Source organism: Sus scrofa, chromosome 14 (assembly GCF_054392235.1).
Source record: "Sus scrofa isolate SSC_HxYL_T2T_F1_AM1 chromosome 14, Sscrofa_HxYL_maternal_Yorkshire_Landrace_v2.0, whole genome shotgun sequence".
NCBI classification, from domain to species: domain Eukaryota; kingdom Metazoa; phylum Chordata; class Mammalia; order Artiodactyla; family Suidae; genus Sus; species Sus scrofa.
This window is the reverse complement of record NC_139396.1, coordinates 77,111,476-77,130,579: the sequence shown is the minus strand read 5'-3', so window position 1 is coordinate 77,130,579 and position 19,104 is coordinate 77,111,476. Positions and strand designations below refer to the sequence as shown.

The 19,104-nt window shown below is 37.4% G+C and overlaps 1 protein-coding gene across 4 annotated transcripts in view; it reads right to left on the bottom strand.

Annotated features, from left to right (window-relative positions):
* The window catches only part of ERO1B (endoplasmic reticulum oxidoreductase 1 beta), a 64,953-nt gene that overhangs the window by 35,450 nt on the left and 10,399 nt on the right, over positions 1-19,104 (bottom strand). For all 4 annotated transcript variants that reach the window (XR_014827831.1, XM_084996829.1, XM_084996830.1 and 1 more), the window contains exons 3-6: positions 15,634-15,717; positions 9,474-9,515; positions 7,566-7,648; positions 2,573-2,646 (exon numbers count right to left, since the gene is read on the bottom strand). Coding sequence is in view for 3 of the 4 variants with exons in the window: in XM_084996829.1 (XP_084852955.1) it covers positions 2,573-2,646; positions 7,566-7,648; positions 9,474-9,515; positions 15,634-15,717 (283 nt within the window). In the remaining variant the exon portion in view is untranslated. The remainder of the gene's footprint in view (positions 1-2,572; positions 2,647-7,565; positions 7,649-9,473; positions 9,516-15,633; positions 15,718-19,104) is intronic.

Sequence of the window (19,104 nt, the reverse complement as noted above, 5' to 3'; positions counted from 1 at the left end):
GTTTTGAAGCCACACTGCATTCTCTAGGCTGTGAGCCATCTTTCCCACCTCCTAACCCATATATCTCTTAAACGTGATGGTTGCACAGGCCAGCTTAGTGTCAGGCTTTTTGCTCATGGACAAAGATAAAAAAAGATTAGGTTATGGACTCAAGATCGAGCCTACAACCCTCCATCTCTAATGCTACCCCCAATTGCAACTAATTCGCTATTAAAACACAACTTCCTCAAAGACAATCTATGGTTTATAAAGCACCCAAGTAATTTTGATACACAGATTTAGAAACTACTGTTTTAAACAATATTTTTAACATACCAATGAACATGTTTTAAGGAGAAAAATAAAAGTAAATATCTATTTCATTATTTAGGTTATTTATGAATCAACCACTTCATTCAGCAAATATTTCTTGGGCACACACCATGTCCAGGCACTGTTCTAGGCACTAGGGATATAGTTGTGAACAAAAAGACAAGGTCCTTGCCCTCAGGCAGCTCACAATCTAGTCAAAGACAGGCAACAAACAGATAAACTAAATAATGTACTCTCACAAAGTTCTTGGTGCTCTGGAAACAGGGAGCAGTGCAAAGAGAATGAAAGTGGTTACTATTTTATACAGGGAGGTGACAGAAGGCTCCTTTGCTGAGGTGACATCTGAGCAGAAACCTGAAGCAAAGGAAGCAGCAAGCCATGCATAGAGACAATAATAAAAAATGGGGGTGGGGAAAGTAGTTTACCTTAAACTGCTAAATTATTTAAAACCTATTATTTGATCTATAAGGATCATCTTTCCTTTCAAATACAGATAACCAAAAACGAAACCAAATAAAGATAAAGCCAAGAGCAGGGTGTATGAATATAGGTCAATAAACTGGGGTGAATATTCCTTAGATTTGTTTTTGTTTTAATCCAATGATTTTAGAATACTGAAATAACTAAACAATGACTGTAACGCTGCTCTGATAGTATTTTTTAAATTGTAGGTATAAATCTTTGGGACACGCATGAACATTACTACCCAGAAGAACAGTGATGATACACCCAGCGGCACAATTTCATATGTTTAAGAAATACAAAAAATATAAAAAGTAGTAGTTATTTTACTTAATCCTAAAAATTTTAAAGGATTTTATGTAAATTCTTATCCGACGTCTCTTCCACTTCTACAATTTAAGAAGCTACTATTAAAAAATTAAAACTGGTAATCAAGCACATCAATTTAATCACAGCATGTAATCCCTGCAATTGAACAGTATTTTTTAATTAAATACCTATAAGAGAAATACATATTTACATTTTTTACTACAAGAGAAATGTATATTCACAGAAATGATTTTTTTAATCTGATAATCTGTTGAATAAGCACTACCAAACTATTTTATTTTAATCGAAGAATAAGTAAAATGAGAAGATGGGCAGAATTGACTATAAGTGTTAAACACTCAAATTATAATTAGATTGACAACCAAAGAGCAAATGAAAGCGCAGGCAATGATGTGGGTTCTTACCCTAGGTACAATGGCTTGCTTTGGTAAAATCTTTACCAATTCTAAATACGATATGGATATTTTATTAATTGCCCATCATTATATCCAAGTAACAAAAACAAACACTTGGCTCAGATTTCTTTAGCAGTCTCCTTGCTGAAACCATATAAATCATGGTAATAACATTTCACTTCCCAGCATCTTCTCAATTTACAAAACTACTGGAGAAGCGCCCTGAAACTTATTCCATTATAGACTGGATTAACAGCACAATTAAATATATGAAGCTTTAAAAAATCTTTATAGAGCATTCTAGGTGCTTTAAAAGTTCAGAAGAACTGCTGCCTATTTCTAGATAAGCATGCTTGAACCTCAAATTCTTTCCCACCACCAAAAATATAACAATATAATAAGGTGAAGAGAGGCCAAATGAACAATTTAAATCTACTCAACACAATTACTGGGAATATTCTCCTAGAGAGAAAAAATTTTGTGTCACGTCAATTATCTTCTGTTAAAAGAACTGCTAGTTACTATCCAACAATACCCTGTTTTTGTTCCATTCTAGGGGACTCTTGCAAAGAGGGCTGTGGGGAAGCCAAATGAGCACCCTTTCGATTTTGGAAGGTGTCTTCATGTTAGATTTTTGAAACCTCCAACTAATTCCAGGGTGAACATTTTTGTAACATGTTCACAGACCCATATCTAAGTGGCATGAATGAGCCATCCATAGGAGATGGGATGTTACATCGAAAAGACAGGTTTGGGATTCAGTCAGATCTGGGACTGAATCCTATCTCAGCCTCTTGCTACCGTGTGATCTTGGGCAAGTTACTCAGTCCTTTTGAGGCTCAATTTCCTCAGATATAAAATAATGCATACCTATCAGGGTAGCTGTAAAGCCCAGAAATAATGTACTTATTAGCACAGGGCCTAGAACACAGTTCTCTATAAATGCCATATGATAATAAGATCCACATAGAACATCCAGTGTAATACAGCTTTAACTCTGACTGTATTTTCACTGACTTGTCTTTAAAGGGTTAAAATTAACATAATATAATAACAATAGTTTATTTTATTACCATCAAGTTCACAAAAGTGATCCTGTGAATCATCGTATCTTGCCCAGTCAATGAAAGCTTCTTTGCTTTGATTACTATGAGAAAGAGGAATAAAGAAGAAAAACGATTAAATTTGGAGTTGAAAACCAACACTGTATTCTACTGTATTAAAAATAGAGAGATAATCTGAGACTTCTTTATTAATTAGATCACATTACAAATTCAGTTAGTGGTCACATGAAGGAATGACTGTAACAAGTTAGATGAAAGACAAAGATATCAATTTCAGCCCTAGTTTCAATGATAATTACTTTGACCAGAAATAACTTTTGATCTCACAAATATAAATATGATGTAGTTTAAACATAAAAATAAAGCTGGTCTTTTTAGTTGACTTAGAAATTGTAGTAAATATATATCCTTTTTTCCTAAAGTAGGAATTTCCTTTCATAATTCTCTTAATTTAAATTGCTTCTGTACTTATAGGACCCCAAATATTAAAAACTGCATTTCTAGGATCTTCCATCCAACATGGTATTCTCTAATAATGCCAATGTCACTTTTGTCACAGTATAATTTTAAACATTACCTTATATTTAACAAGACTTATGAACAAAATTTCTGACCCAGAGAACTGATAAACAACTACACTCATTCAAATAAATTTTGACTTGTACTCGTTTTAACCTATATTCAGACCTTCTCTGTCTTAAATACATATGTAAGAGAAGTATTACTACCCTTTATTCACTACACAAAAGGAAATAACAAGGTTAAAAATTGTGTACCAAGTATAAATTAGGTATTCCTAAATGTGGTACTGTCACAGCCAATAACTGATTTTGTGTTTGAAAAACGTGTGGTCTGGTAGCATTACAACTTTGCCACTAAAAATTTCCAATTCAATTCACCATGGGATTTTTTTTTTCTCCTATGGGAAACTATAATTAATAATAAAAGTTAATGGGAAATTTTATATCATAGGTTAAAAATATACAATGCCTAAGCTCTAGTTACAACTAAAATGACAACTACAGTTAAGTTTAATCAGATAAATATTTAGCTGAAAATAGTAATAACAAAGCAATTGTGATATAAATTCCTACTTTCTTATTAGCAATGTGACTTAGAGCACTGAGGTTTTCTAAGGCTTCATCTAACCCTTGCCTAAAAAACATGGTAGCAGAAAAGATACAGAATGCTAATCAAGCTGGTCTGGTTTGGTTTACAAATGAGTTAGAAGTAAGCTTATAGACCATCTAGTCCAGCTTTTCTAAAAGTCAGTTTGAAGATGGATGACAGGGTACCTTGGGCTTAAGCCAGGACTTCCTGTCAAGACAGTGCTGTGAGTTGAAGCAGTCTCTGAAGTGGGAAATAGGGACAGGAAGGGGAAGGAGGGAGGGACTGCACAGGGACATGAGAAAACTTTCAGGAGTGCAGACATAACTACCGTGATTGAACTGATTTTTATGAGTATACACATGATGAAACATCAGAGTGTACATTTTTAATAGGCACAATGTATTGTATATCAATTATACTTTTGTAAAGCTGTTTAAAAATTACACTATGGACCATGGGAGAAGCTGTGGAAGTGGCAGTCCTGCACACTACCACTGGTGGCAATGGACTTTGGGACAGTCATTTTGGAAAACCATTCCTTGGTATTTTCTCATAGAAATGCGTAACAAATGCATTTACAAAATATTTGGTGAAATAGCCCCCAATGGAAAATAGCCAGCATATTATTCAATGTAATGTTTAATAAAATAAGCCAGATACAAAGGAAAACATACTGTATTGTTCCATTTATATAAATAGGCAAAACTAATCTCTGCTAATATAACTCAAAGTGATGATCAACTTTGGAAGGTGGTAATCTAGGAAAGTACAGAAGGTAACCTTCTGGGTAGCAGGTATATTGTTCTTGATGGTGGCTAATAGAGTTGGTTCACTATGTAAAATTAAATTGACCTTTATACTTAAAATTTGTATACTTTTTTTTTGGCCACACCAGCAGCATGCGAAAGTTCCTGTGCCAGGGACTGAATGCACACCACAGCAGTAACACCACCATATCCTTAACCAACTGGGCTACCAGGGAACTCTTATATTTGTATACTTTATTATATGTGTGTATAATATAAATACTTTATTATATGTGTGTATAATATACTTTATTTATTTATTAAAAGTTTATAAAATAATAAATTCAGCTCAACAACAAAAATCTATAAACAAAATTAAAGGACACACCCCAACAACCCATATAGTCAACAAAGAGTTCTTCTCGGACTATATGAAGAATGCCTGAAAATCAATTTTAAAATATAGGCCTTCCCCAATGGAGAAAAAATAGAAAAGAATATGAACAGGCAATTTACCTCAAAATCTTATGATGACTTAAGTCTGCTGGATGTCTCCAAATGCATGACTCATAAGCAGCTCAAACTTAAGTCCAAGGTTGAATTAAAATTTTCCACCTGACATGTTCTTTCTATAGGTGTTCCCAGTTCAATAAATGGCAACTCCATTATTTTAGTTCCAAATCTTGTATTCAGTCATAGCTCCTGTCTTTTTTCATACCCTACATCTAATCCTTCAGCAAATACTATCAGCTCTACCTTCAAAATCTATCCAGAATCTGACCACCTCTCGTCATTTCTACTGCTATCACTCTGGGCTAAACTAAACTACCATGTCTTATCAGGATCACAATAACCACATAACCAACCAGGCTTCCGCGACATAAACATCTGGCTCCCCAAATGCACTGTCTCAAAATCTTCCAATGACTTTTCATTCTACTCAGTTTAAGAGCAATATTCATAATATGTGTCTTTAAGACTCTGCAAGATCTCTACCATACCACTACCCCTGCCTGCTCCCATCCCTAGCATCTTCTGATTTTGTCTTTTATTACTCTGTCCCTATTCACTGTACTCCAGCCACAATGGCCTCATGATTCCTCAAGTAGGCGAGGCATGCTCCAGCCTCAGAGTCTTTTGCTAACCATTACGCGTGACTGACTACTGATCTCCAACCCTCCCCCTACCCGCCAAACCATATTATGCCTTCATGAGCACTTTGTCTATTACCACTCTGGCCTTCTTGGACCACCCATTTGAAAGAGCACAACCACCTTCACTCCTAGCCCTATTACTCCTCCCTGTATGATTTTTCTCCCTGGCATTCATCATCATTTTACTTACTTCTCATTAATTTCACTGTTTACTGAACATCTCCGACTAGGATTAAGCTGCATGAGGGCAGAAATTTGTTTCTCATGTACACTGCTATATCTCTAGAGTATAGTGCCTGGCATACTGTAGGCATTCTTCTTCTTTTTTTTCTTTTCTTTTCTTTTTAGGGGCCGTAACCGCGGCATATGGAATTTCCTGGGCCAGGGGTTAAATTGCAGCTGCAGCTGCTGCCCTACACCACAGCCACCGCAATGCCGGATCCAAGCCCTGTCTGCAACAGCAGTTGTGGCAATGCTGGATTCTTAACCCACTGAGCAAGGCCAGGGACTGAACCCTCATCCTCACAGACAATAGGCTGGATTTTCAACCCACTAAGCCACAATGGGAACTCCTGGCATTCATTTGTTGAATGAACAGGAAACCCAAGTGTCCAATAACAGGAAATAATGCCCAAATTCACTAGGAATCAACAAAATATAAATTAAACAAAAATGAGATACTATCTCACACTTATCAAACATTATCAGTTTTTGGCAAGGATGTGGAGAACAAAACAAGTTCTCTGTACTGGAGGCAGTATATATCTACACAACTATTTTGTAAAGCCATGAGGCAATATCAAGAACAGCTGCAAGAGGCCAATCCTAAAATTGAGCAATTTTACTTCTAGTGTATACAAAAAGAAATTATCAAGGAAGCTCTAGGTAGTACAATTTGTAGAAGTAAAAAATGTGAAACAACCTAAATGGTTACAGATAAATAAAATACAGATAAATAAATAAATATATGATGAAAATCATTCATCAGTTAAAAGAATGAGACAAATCTCTATGTTTTAACATGGATTTACCTAAAAAGCAAAATGTGCAATGTAAAAAGAAAGTAGGGGAATGTTAATTAACAAAGTATATAATTTACATAAAGGAAAAATAAAATATATACAAACTATACATATATATAATTTATAGACATATACAATAGAGACAAAAACATGAACTAGATACACACCCAATTCAGTTACCACTAAGAAAAAAAGGAAGAAAACAGGATTGGGGAATAAACATAGGGAATTTCAAATTTATCTCTGACATTTCTCTTTTCCTAAAAATGTGGTAGATAATGTTGACATTTATTCATATGGAAGAGAGGATATATGGGTGTTTATTGTATTATCCTTTCTACTTTTCTATATTAGAATTTTTCATCAATAAATAAAACCACTCACTTTATTAATTCTTTAAAACTTATAGTACATAAATAGAAATCTAAACAGGGAAATTAAAAATAAATTCTGTTAATACTGCATTCCTCACTCACAACTACAGACCTGTTTAGTCATTTCATCCTTCAAAATCTGAGACCACTTACAAATTATTTATGTTGGCCTTCAAAGCAGGTTTGTACTTAGAGAAAATAAAGTCAACAGGAAAGAAAAAAATCTATGCAACATTAACAGTTAACAGTAACCTTTATCGTTCAACATGTAACATATAGATTGAATCCCTATTTTAAAAAACTTAGAGTTTCTTTTCCTATTATAATCAGGAAGAACAGACCTATAACCCTGCTAGCTGAGAAGTCACTTAAGTTTTTCCTTTACTAGAGTCATTACTGATGATTTAGAAATTTAGTAACAAATCAACCAAGTGAGAAAGCAAAGCTATCATGGAATTTAGGATAAAGAATAAGTTTTTTCCTTTTGAAAATCAGTTTAAACTTTAATGTTTAAGCAAAGTCAAAGGAAAAATCAAAGATGTTTAATATAAACAAACAAGACAATATTTTCTTAATACTACTAAAATAAAATTTACCTTAATGTGCTGTTAATTGCTCCCAGTTTACTAGCTTGCTCACAATCTTCTAATTCTTTGGTATTGTTTGCCACTTTCAAGTACTGAAAGAAGTTTATAATAAGTAAGTTTAATAATAATTATTACCTCTTTATTTCATGTTCCACTGGCAGAAGGATCAATGTGTCAATGATATACAATAGTCATCAATTACAATAAATACAGATACATCCTATTATTAAAATTCCTAACACATGGAAGAAATGCAAATGAAGATGTGTCACATATTTCCGCCTAATAAACAAACAACAACATTAAAAATGTAGCAATAAGAATTGCTATGTTGTGATATGTGAACTGAGAAGACCCTACTGGGAAAGTAATTTAACAGTATCTACATAGAGCTATAAAAATGCATCAACCCTTGAGCCAGCAGTCCACCCACTACTGAATCCATATCCAGAGCAACATTTAAAAACAAAAACAAAAAAAGAGGTACAACCATTTTAGAAAGTTAATTGGTACTGTCTCATAATGTTGAGATAGGCATACCCTGCAGCCCAGCAATCTTACTTCCAGATACAGACCTAGAGAAACTCTTACATTTGTGCACAATGTGACAAAAGACAAAGATGCCAGGGAATCACTGTCTGCAGTAGCAAAAACCTGAAAACAACTGAAATTATCCATCGACAGAGGAATGGCTATTCACACAACGATACAAATATTCATGCAGCTGAATATTTTGTAGCTGTCAAAATTAAGAAAATCTACATACATAAGCAAGACAAAATTTCAAAAGTAAAATACTGAGTAAAAACACAAACTGAAAAACATGTTTTGCTTTTGTTTTTTATGGCTGCACCTGCAGCATATGGAAGTTCCTAGGCCAGGGATTAAATCCGAGTGGCAGCTGTGACCTACACTGCAGCAACAACAGATCCTTTAACCCACTGTGCTGGGCTGGGGACTGAACTCACACCTCCACAGCAACCCGAGCCACCACAGTTGGATTCTTAACACACTGTGCTACAGCAAGAACTCCCAAAAAACGTTTTTAACCTGAATACAAAATACGATATTATTTTAAAAATTAAAAAATTTGTATAAAAGATCTATATATCACATGCATAATACAACATAAAAATAAAAAGTATCACAGAAGGGTACACAACTTCAGCAAAGTGGCCAGCTCTAGAGAGGGGGGGGGAATATAATGGGAGTGGGAAGGACCTCAGAATGGATTTCAATTGTCTTTATATTGTTCATTTTAGATCTCAAACGAAAATAAATAAAAGAGGGTGAACTCAAACAAAAGACCACAAAGGGTAGCAAGCAAGAGAAGAGAATGGGGAGGGGAATGCATAAGGAAGCAGAAGAGAGAATGATGATCTTTGTTATAAATGCATGATAGCGGAAAAACAAGTCTGCTGTTACTTTAAAACATATGAATGGCAAAGTAAATTATGACATATTCATAAGAGGAAAAGCGTAATCTTCAATAAAGGAGTATTTTGATGTCATTGAAAAGTACTATGCTCAAAATATCTTGATAACTGTTTACTCTACACAATGTAATCCTGAATATGACACGTTGAAATAGTTGAAAACAGTTGAAACAGAAAAATAAACATACATGAGAAGGACCTGACAAACACCTGTTGATCAGGTAATCTGACACTGTAGTTATACTTCATAGTTCTTCTAGAAGTTCTAAAGAGGGCTGAAGTATTTCAAAAGAAGCTATATAATTTAACTGCAAGAATACACTATACCTCATTGCTTGCTATGAAATTAGGGATTTGGGATTCTCAGGAGAAATGTGTCCATGCTCAATAAATCATACTATGGCTCTCTCTGCAACCACATCAAGCAGTGGCAGGTTTCACTGTGTAAGGCAGAAGTATTCAAGGAAGAAAAGTGACTCACCTTATTAGAACTCCCAGCTTTAATTCCGACTGGAATCTTACTCTTAAAAGAAGAACAACAAAAATTTGGAAAGTGATCTTTATAATTTTTTAGATTTCTTTACAAATTATTAATGCCATTGCTCTAATTCAAAGGCTATTTCATTCTATGAAAAGAAAAATATACATTCACTCAAATTCTGTTTTTCTACTACCTATTGAGCTAAAAGGTTAAGAGCTATCTCAATTTATACACTTGTAAATAATAGTATAGAAAGTTGAAATAGTATAGTTTAAAAGTTTTTGGACTGTCAAAATTGGCTCTAATAACTCTCAGTGCAGTAATTAATAGTCCATATAATGTTTAGGTTAAAAAAAATCCTGACTAAATCACCTTTTCCATAAACTTCTTACCACAAAACAACCTTTTAAAAATTCAAAATTATTTGAAATATGTTCAATTTAAATTTCTGCTCTTAAGTTGACATTTAAAGTTGGAGGAATTTTAGATTAATCCTAGAAAGCAAGAGTAAACTCTTTGGTTCAAAAGACTAACCTAGGGTTTACCAATCCAAGTAATCAAGGATTTCCCAATTTCAGAACTGCATGTCATTTTCTAACTTTCTTTTAAGGCCAATATTTAGTTTTAGGCTTTAATACATCTATGAATTATTACAACTGGTTTATCGAACACAATCTTAAGTAAACATATCTGAAAGTAGGCAATTCCAGGATAATTATATGATAACCGAGGAGGCCGATTTCCAATATCTGAATTTATGGGCTATAAAACAGCAAGTCACTGGAGTTTCAGTTGTGGGTCAGCAGTAACAAACCCGACTAGTATCCACGGGGACGCAGGTTTGATCCCTGACCCTGCTTAGTGGGTTAAGGATCTGGCGTTGCCATGCACTGAGGTGTTAAGTCGCAGACGTGGCTCAGATCTGGTGTTGCTGTGGCATAGGCTAATCGATCCCTAGCCTGGGAACTTCGACAGTCCTAAAAAGGCAGAAAAAAAACAACACCCCCCCCCAGCAACTTATCTATTAATTTTTTCATGTTTCACAGATAAATTTAAACCAAATATTCAGAATAAATATTTTTCTGCCAGGCTGAAGAATATAAATAATAATAATAAGAAAATTTCCCCCCAATCAACAAAAGATCATATAGTTAAAGTTACTTGCTGCCTACATTTTATCATTTCAATGTTTTCTAGTACCTCTCTCAGAGGGTAGAAGAGAGAAAACTATAAAACTCAAGTCAAATGTGGCAGTTACCATTATCAGACCCTAAACTTAAAACATGGAGTAAATGATCATCAAAACATCCTCTGACTACTGTATGTCCTCTAATGAATATCCTACACTAACAGGAAAATATCGGCAGATTTTTGAAAGGTGCTAAACGCAATAATTTGACTTAAGCAAAGCTTACTACAGTCCATTGAGAAATATTGGGACAGATACTACACATGATCATCATGAATAATACAAAAAAAATCACAAAAAAGATTAAAAATAATGATAAATGTAAAGCTAGTAACTAAAATCAAGGATGAAATAAAGCTTGTTGTGGACACCAACATAAACAATATGAAGCAGTCTGCAAATTACAAAATTAAGTAAACCTCACGATTAAGTTGGAATTTAAATTACAGAATTGCAAGGAGTTCCCATCATGGCTCAGCAGTTAACAAACCCGACTAGTATCCAGGAGGACGAGGATTCGATCCCTGGTCTCACTCAATGAGTTAAGGATTCAACATTGCCATGAGCTGTGGTGTAGGTCGCAGACATGGCTCAGATCCTGTGTTGCTGTGGCTGTGGTGTAGGCTAGCAGCTAGAGCTCTGATTTGACCCCTGGCCTGGGAACCTCCATATGCCACAGGTAAGGCCCCAAAAAGACAAAATAAAAATAATAAATTACAGAATGCAAATCGTAACTGTATTATGACAAGTTTGGGTTTAATATGAAATACCTGTTTTCCCCCAAAGAGAGAGAAATATGAATGTCCTCACATTACTTTAAAAGAACAAACATGAAGGGACAGTTTTTGTCTCCAGAAATAACGGGAAGAGAAAGGCATTGGCAAAAGAATAGACAAAAGTTTTTATTTATTTTTTATTTTTATTTTATTTTTTTGTCTTTTTGCTATTTCTTGGGCCGCTCCCGAGGCATATGGAGGTTCCCAGGCTAGGGGTCGAATTGGAGCTGTAGCCACCGGTCTACACCAGAGCCACAGCAACGCGGGATCCGAGCCACGTCTGCAACCTATACCAAAGCTCACGGCAACGCTGGATCGTTAACCCACTGAGCAAGGGCAGGGACCGAACCCGCAACCTCAAGGTTCCTAGTCGGATTCGTTAACCACTGCGCCACGACGGGAATTCCAAAAGTTTTTAAATACATACAAAAGTTATATTTCTTATATATACAAAAATAACACTTTCATCTATTCTTTTTTCTTTCTTTCTTTCTTTTTTGGTCACCCCATGGCATATGGAGTTCCCAGGCCAGGGATCAGATCTGGGCTGCAATTGCAACCTATGCCGCGGCTGCAGCAATGTCAGATCCTTAACCACTGTGCCTGGCCAGGGATCAAACCTGCATCCCACTGCTCCAGACACCACAAATCCTGCCATGCCGCAGTGGGAACTCCTTCTTTTATTTATTCTTATTAGAAATTTAAGAGTAGAGAGGATAATCAACTGCAGACAATAAATTATTTTAATAAATAAAAATGAAATTAAAAACTTAGAAACAAATACTTTGCAAAGACAAGTAACTCACAACTCAGCAATAAAAAGACAACTTAAAAACGGGCACAGGGGAGTTCTTATTGTGGCTCATTGGGTTAAGGACCCTGCACAGACTCTGTGAGGATGCAGGTTTGATCCCTGGCTTTGCTCAGTTGGATTAAGGATATGGCATTGCTGCAAACTGGTTCCAGATGCAGTCAGATACAGTGTTGCCATTGCTGTGGCATAGGCCTCAGCTATAGCTCTGTTACAATCCCTACCTTGAGAATTTCCATATGCTGCAGGTGCAGCCATAAAAAAGAAAAAAAAAATGGGCAAGGATTTGAATAGACATTTCTCTGACAAAGATATACATATGGAATTCCTATTGTGGCTCAGCAGTAATGAATCCAACTAGTATCCATGAGGATGTGGGTTTGATCCCTGACCTCACTCAGGGGTTAATGATCCTGCCTTGCTGTGAACTGTGGTGTTAAGTCACAGACACCTCTCAGATCCTGTGTTGCTGTGGTTGTGGGGTAGGCCGGCAGCTGTAGCTTCAATTTGACCCCTACAATGGGAACTTTCATATGCCATGGGTGTGGCCCTAAAAAAGCAAAAAAAAATATATATATATATATATACACACACACACACACACACACACACACACAAATGGCCAATAAGCACCTGCAAAGATGCTTGATATTTTCAGCCTTCAAGGAAATGCAGATCAAAACTGAATGACATGCCATTCATAAAGATGGCTAAAATAAAATACAAGACAGAAATAAGTACTGCCAAGTATGTAGCGAAACTGGAACCATCAGACTTTGTAATATAAAACGGGGCAGCCACAATGGAAACAGTTTTGGTACTATATGACAGTTTCCAGTTTCCTCAACAGTTAGTATATGATCTACCAATTTCACTCTTAAGTACATACTCGAAAGGAAAACACATGTTCACACAAAAATTTGTGCCTGAATATGTATTCATTATTCATAGAAGCCAGATAAGTAGAAACAACTCAAATGTCCATCAACTGAGGAATAAACAAGATGAGGTATGTCCATACAATATTATTCAGGAATGGGATGAAATACTGATACATGCTACAACATGGATGGACTTTGAAACATTGTGCTGAACAAAAGATGCCAGTAACAAAAGACCATAAATCATATGATTTACATGAAATGTCTGTAACAGGCAAATCCACAAAGATGGAAAGTGGATTATGGTTTCCAGTGCGAAGAGGGCAAAGGAAACAGGGAGTGATTGCTAATGGGCAAGAGTTCCTTTTTGGGGCAATGAAAATTTTTTACAATCAGATACTTGTGATTGTTGCATAATTCTGTGATTATACTAAAATGTCCTGAGTTGCACACTTTTGAATGAGTGAATTTTATGGTATGTGAGTTATGCCTTAATAAAGCTAGCATAAGAAACAGTGATAGTAATTATAATAATTTGAGTTCATACCGAGATAAACATACAGTAAATAAAGGAAAAGCTCTGGCTTACAGTAGAATGCCAATAATAAATGTAGAAGAAATGGAATCAGAAAATCATTATTTGGAGTTCCTGTCATGGTGCAGTGGTTAACGAATCCGACAAGGAACCATGAGGTTGCAGGTTTGATTCCTAGCCTTGCTCAGTGGGTTAAGGATCTGGCATTGCCGTGAGCTGTGGTGTGGGTCGCAGACGCAGCTTGGATCACACATTGCTGTGGGTCTGGCGTAGGCCGGTGGCCACAGCTCCAATTAGACCCCTAGCCTGGGAACCTCCATATGCCACGGGAGCGGCTCAAGAAAAGGCAAAAAGACAAAAAAAAAAAGAAAAGAAAAAAGAAAATCATTATTTGACAGCCATCACACAAATAAGTAATTCAGGAAAGAATCATCAATGGATGCTAAAAATACAATGAAAAATGGGATGTTTTCATAGTCTCAAAATTTTCCTACTTTGCCATGAAGAAAAGTGGCCAACACCACCTTAACCAAGTGCTCAAGATGACATTTTGTGCCTCCTGATATGACAGAGAAGACACAACATCACTTCTACGGTGTACCAGCCCAACGTGCATGACCTGAATATAATAATTAGGAAAGACCAGAAAAACCCCAAAATGAGAAATCTTCTACAAAATAACTGGTATATTTTGAGGGGCAGGGGAAGGAAGTTAGTTAAAGTTAAGACAATGAAAGACAAAGAAATACAGAGAGATGACTCTAGATTAAAAGCAGACTAAAGAGGTGATAAACCAAAAGCAATGCATGGTTCTGGATCAGAAACTCTGCTATTGGTGGCTGCTGTTAAGTACATTAGGTCAGCTGGCAATGTGTGATTAAGGTCTACACAGCAGACATCAGTATTATATAAATGTTGATCCCCTGATTTTGTTAATTATGCTATGGTTAGGTAAGAGAATAATATTATTTCAAGGAACTACATAATGAAGTATTTAGGGGTAAAAGATCATGTTGGTAAACTTACACCTAAATGGTTTATAAAATAATCATATTAATGTATACATAGAGAGGGAATGATAAAGCAAGCTTGATAGACATTAACATTTAGGGAATTGAATATAAACTATATGGGAACTGTTTGCACTATTCTTGCCAAGTTTCTCTAAGTCTGAAATTATTTCAAACTAAAAAGTTTAAAAAACATTTTTTTCTTAAAGGTAAATATAAATAATTAAAAAAAAAATTCCCTTTAGGAATGAATGAATTGGTTCAGATGTTTTATTTTTTTTTTTAAGGCAAAAACTAGATTTCCTGACAAGGTTAAGAAAAGCAAAAAAAGTTAAATGAAAAACACTTTATTACCGTTAAAGAATATAATTCATCTAGATATCAAAAAACAAAGTCTAAAATTAGTCTCTCACTAATAAGTAAAGCCTCTTCTCCCCCGCCAATCCAATAAGACCAAGCCCTGAGGTTTTCCAACTTTATGCACTCTCACCATCCCCACTCTAATGAGAAATTTAAGGTCTAGTAGCATTTTGCCTGCCCATGATAAGAGCCGACTGTAGATGCAGTTCTAATTTCCATCCACTTTTTTTTTTTTTTTGGCTGTGCCCATGGAAAGCAGAAATGTCCAGGCCAGGGATCGAACCCGTGCCACAACAGTGACAATACTGGATCCTTAACCTGCTGAGCCACCAGGGAACTCTTCTACCCTTTCAGAATCAGACTATATTTCCACATCCAATCACCAACATCACTGGATAAAGGGGAAAGGGGATCTTCAAACCCACTTTAATGGCATGTACAGAATAAATCATCAGTAATCTGGCTCAAAAGGAGAGAGCTGAGAGCACATGAATTTGTGATGAATCCAAAGGCTTCAACATTAGCCTAAATTATAAAGCTCATGCATATCTAAATGTCCAAGAGAAAGCATTTTTTTCTCAATTTTTACAAATTTTACCTCTGGACAAGGCTCCACATGACAGTCTTTTATTGAACAATGCCCATCTTCTGCCCAGAAAGGACAGGGTCGCTTCAGGTTAACCTTGAGAGAAAGGAACACAATATTAGTCAGTGTGTGTCACAGTCCTGCAGTGGGCATCTCTGTGCTGGGCATCAGGATGGGCAGTGAAGGAGAGCATCTTACCCTGTGGCATCTGCATAGGTCAGAAGATTAAATGACTGAAGTTTTTCAGAGACAACCCAGGTATAATAGTAATTTTTTAAAATAAATGACTAATATTAGGCCTCTGACGCTTCAAAAAGGAATAAAGGCTGGAGTTCCCGTAGTGGCCCATGGATACAAACCTGATTAGTATCCATAAGGATGCAGATTGAATCCCTGGCCCCGCTCAGTGGGTTAAGGATCTGGCATTGCCAGCTGTGGTGTAGGTCGAACACTCGGCTCGGATCCGGCATTGCTGTGGCTGTGGGTAGGCCGGTAGCCACAGCTCCAATTTGACCCCTAGACTGGGACTCTCCACATGCCATGGGGTGTGGCCCTAAAAAGAAAAGAAAAAAAGGAAAAAAGACCAAGCACACTGCTCATCTGAAGAGCCTGGAGATCATTTCAGGATGACTCTAACATCTTCCGGCCCCTCACCATCACCTCATTAACCAGGTTCTCCCACACACCCATTCTCGCAGCACATGTACGCTGAGCGCCCACTATGTATCAGGCACCATGTAGGCTTTAGCAGAAAGAGGCAGAAAAAGGACTTTCCCCCTGTCACTTACTATTTCCTAGAGGGAACAGACATTATAGATCTGTATAATTGCAAATGTGGTAAATGATATAAAGGAAAACCCAGAGTTTTGTAATGGAAAAAAACAAGGCTGGTGGATGGAGGCCCCTGAGGAAGCAGTGTTTAGGATGGATGGAAACTGGAGGAAGTGTGCGAGTGGGAAGATGACAGGGCTGGGGCAGTTCTGGGAACTGAAAACCTGACTTTCAGTGTAGCTGACTCTGAGTGGGGAAGGTAGAGGGTGGCAAGATCACGAAAGACATTTTACACGTAAAAATTCTGGATTTTCCTATTCTAAACACTGCAAGAAGACAATAATTCAGATGGACTGCCCAAGCCAAAAATCAAGGCTTTATGCTGGTTTTCACCCCTTTATCCTCTTCAAACCGTTCATCACGCACATCTCACCACATCCACTGTTGCCACCTATCCCTGGCCACACTACTGCCAGTCTCCTTGTTTCCACCACCGTCCACTCTCCACATGGGAGCCATAACCATCTCTTTGAAACAGAATTCAGAGCATGCCAATCCCTGCTCAAAATCCTCCAGTGCCTTGCCACCACCTTTACAGTAAAGCGGAACTCTGCAGCAAGCTCCGCGGGGCCTCCATCGCTGGCCTCCTGCCCACCCCTGTGGCCTGTCTCCTCCCACACCCGTCCAGGCACAACAGCCTTCTCGAGGGGAACACAGCAAGCTCCTCTCTGAATCCAGGGCCTTCACAGTGGCTGTTCTCTGTGTCTGTGCTGGTGGCTCTCCTGGTCTTTTATGGCTTGACCTCCTTGCCTCTGTTCTGGCTCTCAAATATCAGCTCAGGTGAGACCTTTCTACCAGACTCTCTAAAGTAGTGCTTGACATATACCCCCACAGACTGTTTCACATTCTTTCACAGCATTTTTCACTGCTGGAATATTATTTATTTACTTATTGTCTGCATCCCCCACTATAAGGATGGGGACTTGTTCACTGTTTATCCAAATGCCTAGAACACATAACAGACACTTCAATAAATACATGCCAGGTAAAGTTATAATACCCACGTCATAGAAGAAGAGGCAAAAATAGGGAGAGACTGGCAACACGAGGAGAGTGGTCAACTTTGTCCATGAAGTCTGGAAGGCCATCTCAGTTACATGTAAAATGGGTATGACTAGAAGTTTCCTCAAGAAAGATTTCTAGGCAGAGGGATCAGGATGTGTAAGGGTAAAGACACTTAAAATCACCTGGCATGTTTGGGAACTACAGGTTCCTTTGAGCTGGTCTTGCAAACCCAGCTCTTCCCTGGCATGCCCACGGGACCTGCCAAGGTGCCTCAAACTTATTCACACCTCCCAAACTGCGCGCTTCCCTCTAGGAATCCTTGTCCTCTCAGTAAATAGCCACTCCATCACTCTAGTTCTCCAGGCCAAACTCTTGGCATCATCTTTAGCTGTTCTCTTTCTTGCCCCACATACAATACCTCTGAAAATCAGGTCACATCAAAATCTAAGCTCCTTCAATGGCCTAAAATGCCTTAACACGGGCTGGCTGCCTAGTTTTCTTCTCCTTGTTCACTGGCCTTCCCCTTGATCTGCAAATACACGAAGTGCACCGTGACCTCGGGGACTTTGCTCTTGCTGTTCCCTCTGCCTAGAATCTTCTTTTTCCAGATATCCACATGGCTTGCTTTCTCATTGACTTCAGGTCTTTCTCGAATGACACCTTCTCAGTTTCCTGCTTTAAGCTGCTAAATTGTAGGCTAATGAGTTATGCAGCAACAGATAACTACCACACAGTGCAAGGAGTGGGCTAAGGTAGACACTGCAACATGCTGCTCAGATCACCCTGCAGGAATAAAGGGCTTTTGCCCCCAGCCCTGGAAACGCTGCAGGCAGCCAACCTCAGCTAGAGAGCCCTCTACCCACTCCGTCTTATGATGCCCTTCATCTCGTGGTACCGACATCTCCACTGTTGGCTCCAAATAAAACATAAGTTTTATTAAGAGAAGCTATGGAGCAACTCACAAAATTGAAAGATAAGCAGAAGAAGCATATTTGAGAAAAGACATAAATTACAGTAGGAACTGATGGGTATTCTCTTTATGATACCACCAAAATTTTGGACAATAAAGGAATGGAATGGATAGTGCAAGAGAGAAAATATAACTACAAGCTACAGCAGTCAACTGACCAGTAAACTGATGCTTCTACCTGTATTTCCCAGCTGGCGAGATCACAAGTATGTATCTGTGTTTAAAATTAACCTCTTCTCTTAGCTTTCCTTTTCCACCACTATTGTACGTGGCAAACACTGGTGGTGGTTAAATTTCCTTTCTGTTTAATTCATAGGCTGAACAGAACTACAAGAGGATTAGCTATCACCCAAATACCCCTACTTGGAGCTAACGTCATTAACCAGATCACACATTTCTCTCCTTTGGGAGAGGCTCTGGGCATATTCTGGTTACAGACAAAGTAACTGCATTATGTTGATGGGAACATTTTTAAAAATGCATGTATAAGGATGAACTCTATGTTGGCTAGTCAAGGACCACATTGTTATTTTTTCCTACTCAGTTTTCGTTTTTCCTTCTTCTGTAACATCCTCTTATTTCCCTTTGAAAAACAATATGCAAGTATGCAGATGCAAAGAGGACTATTAACCACACTGTCTTTTGGTCAAGGCGTGGAGTATGTGACCCTAACAAGA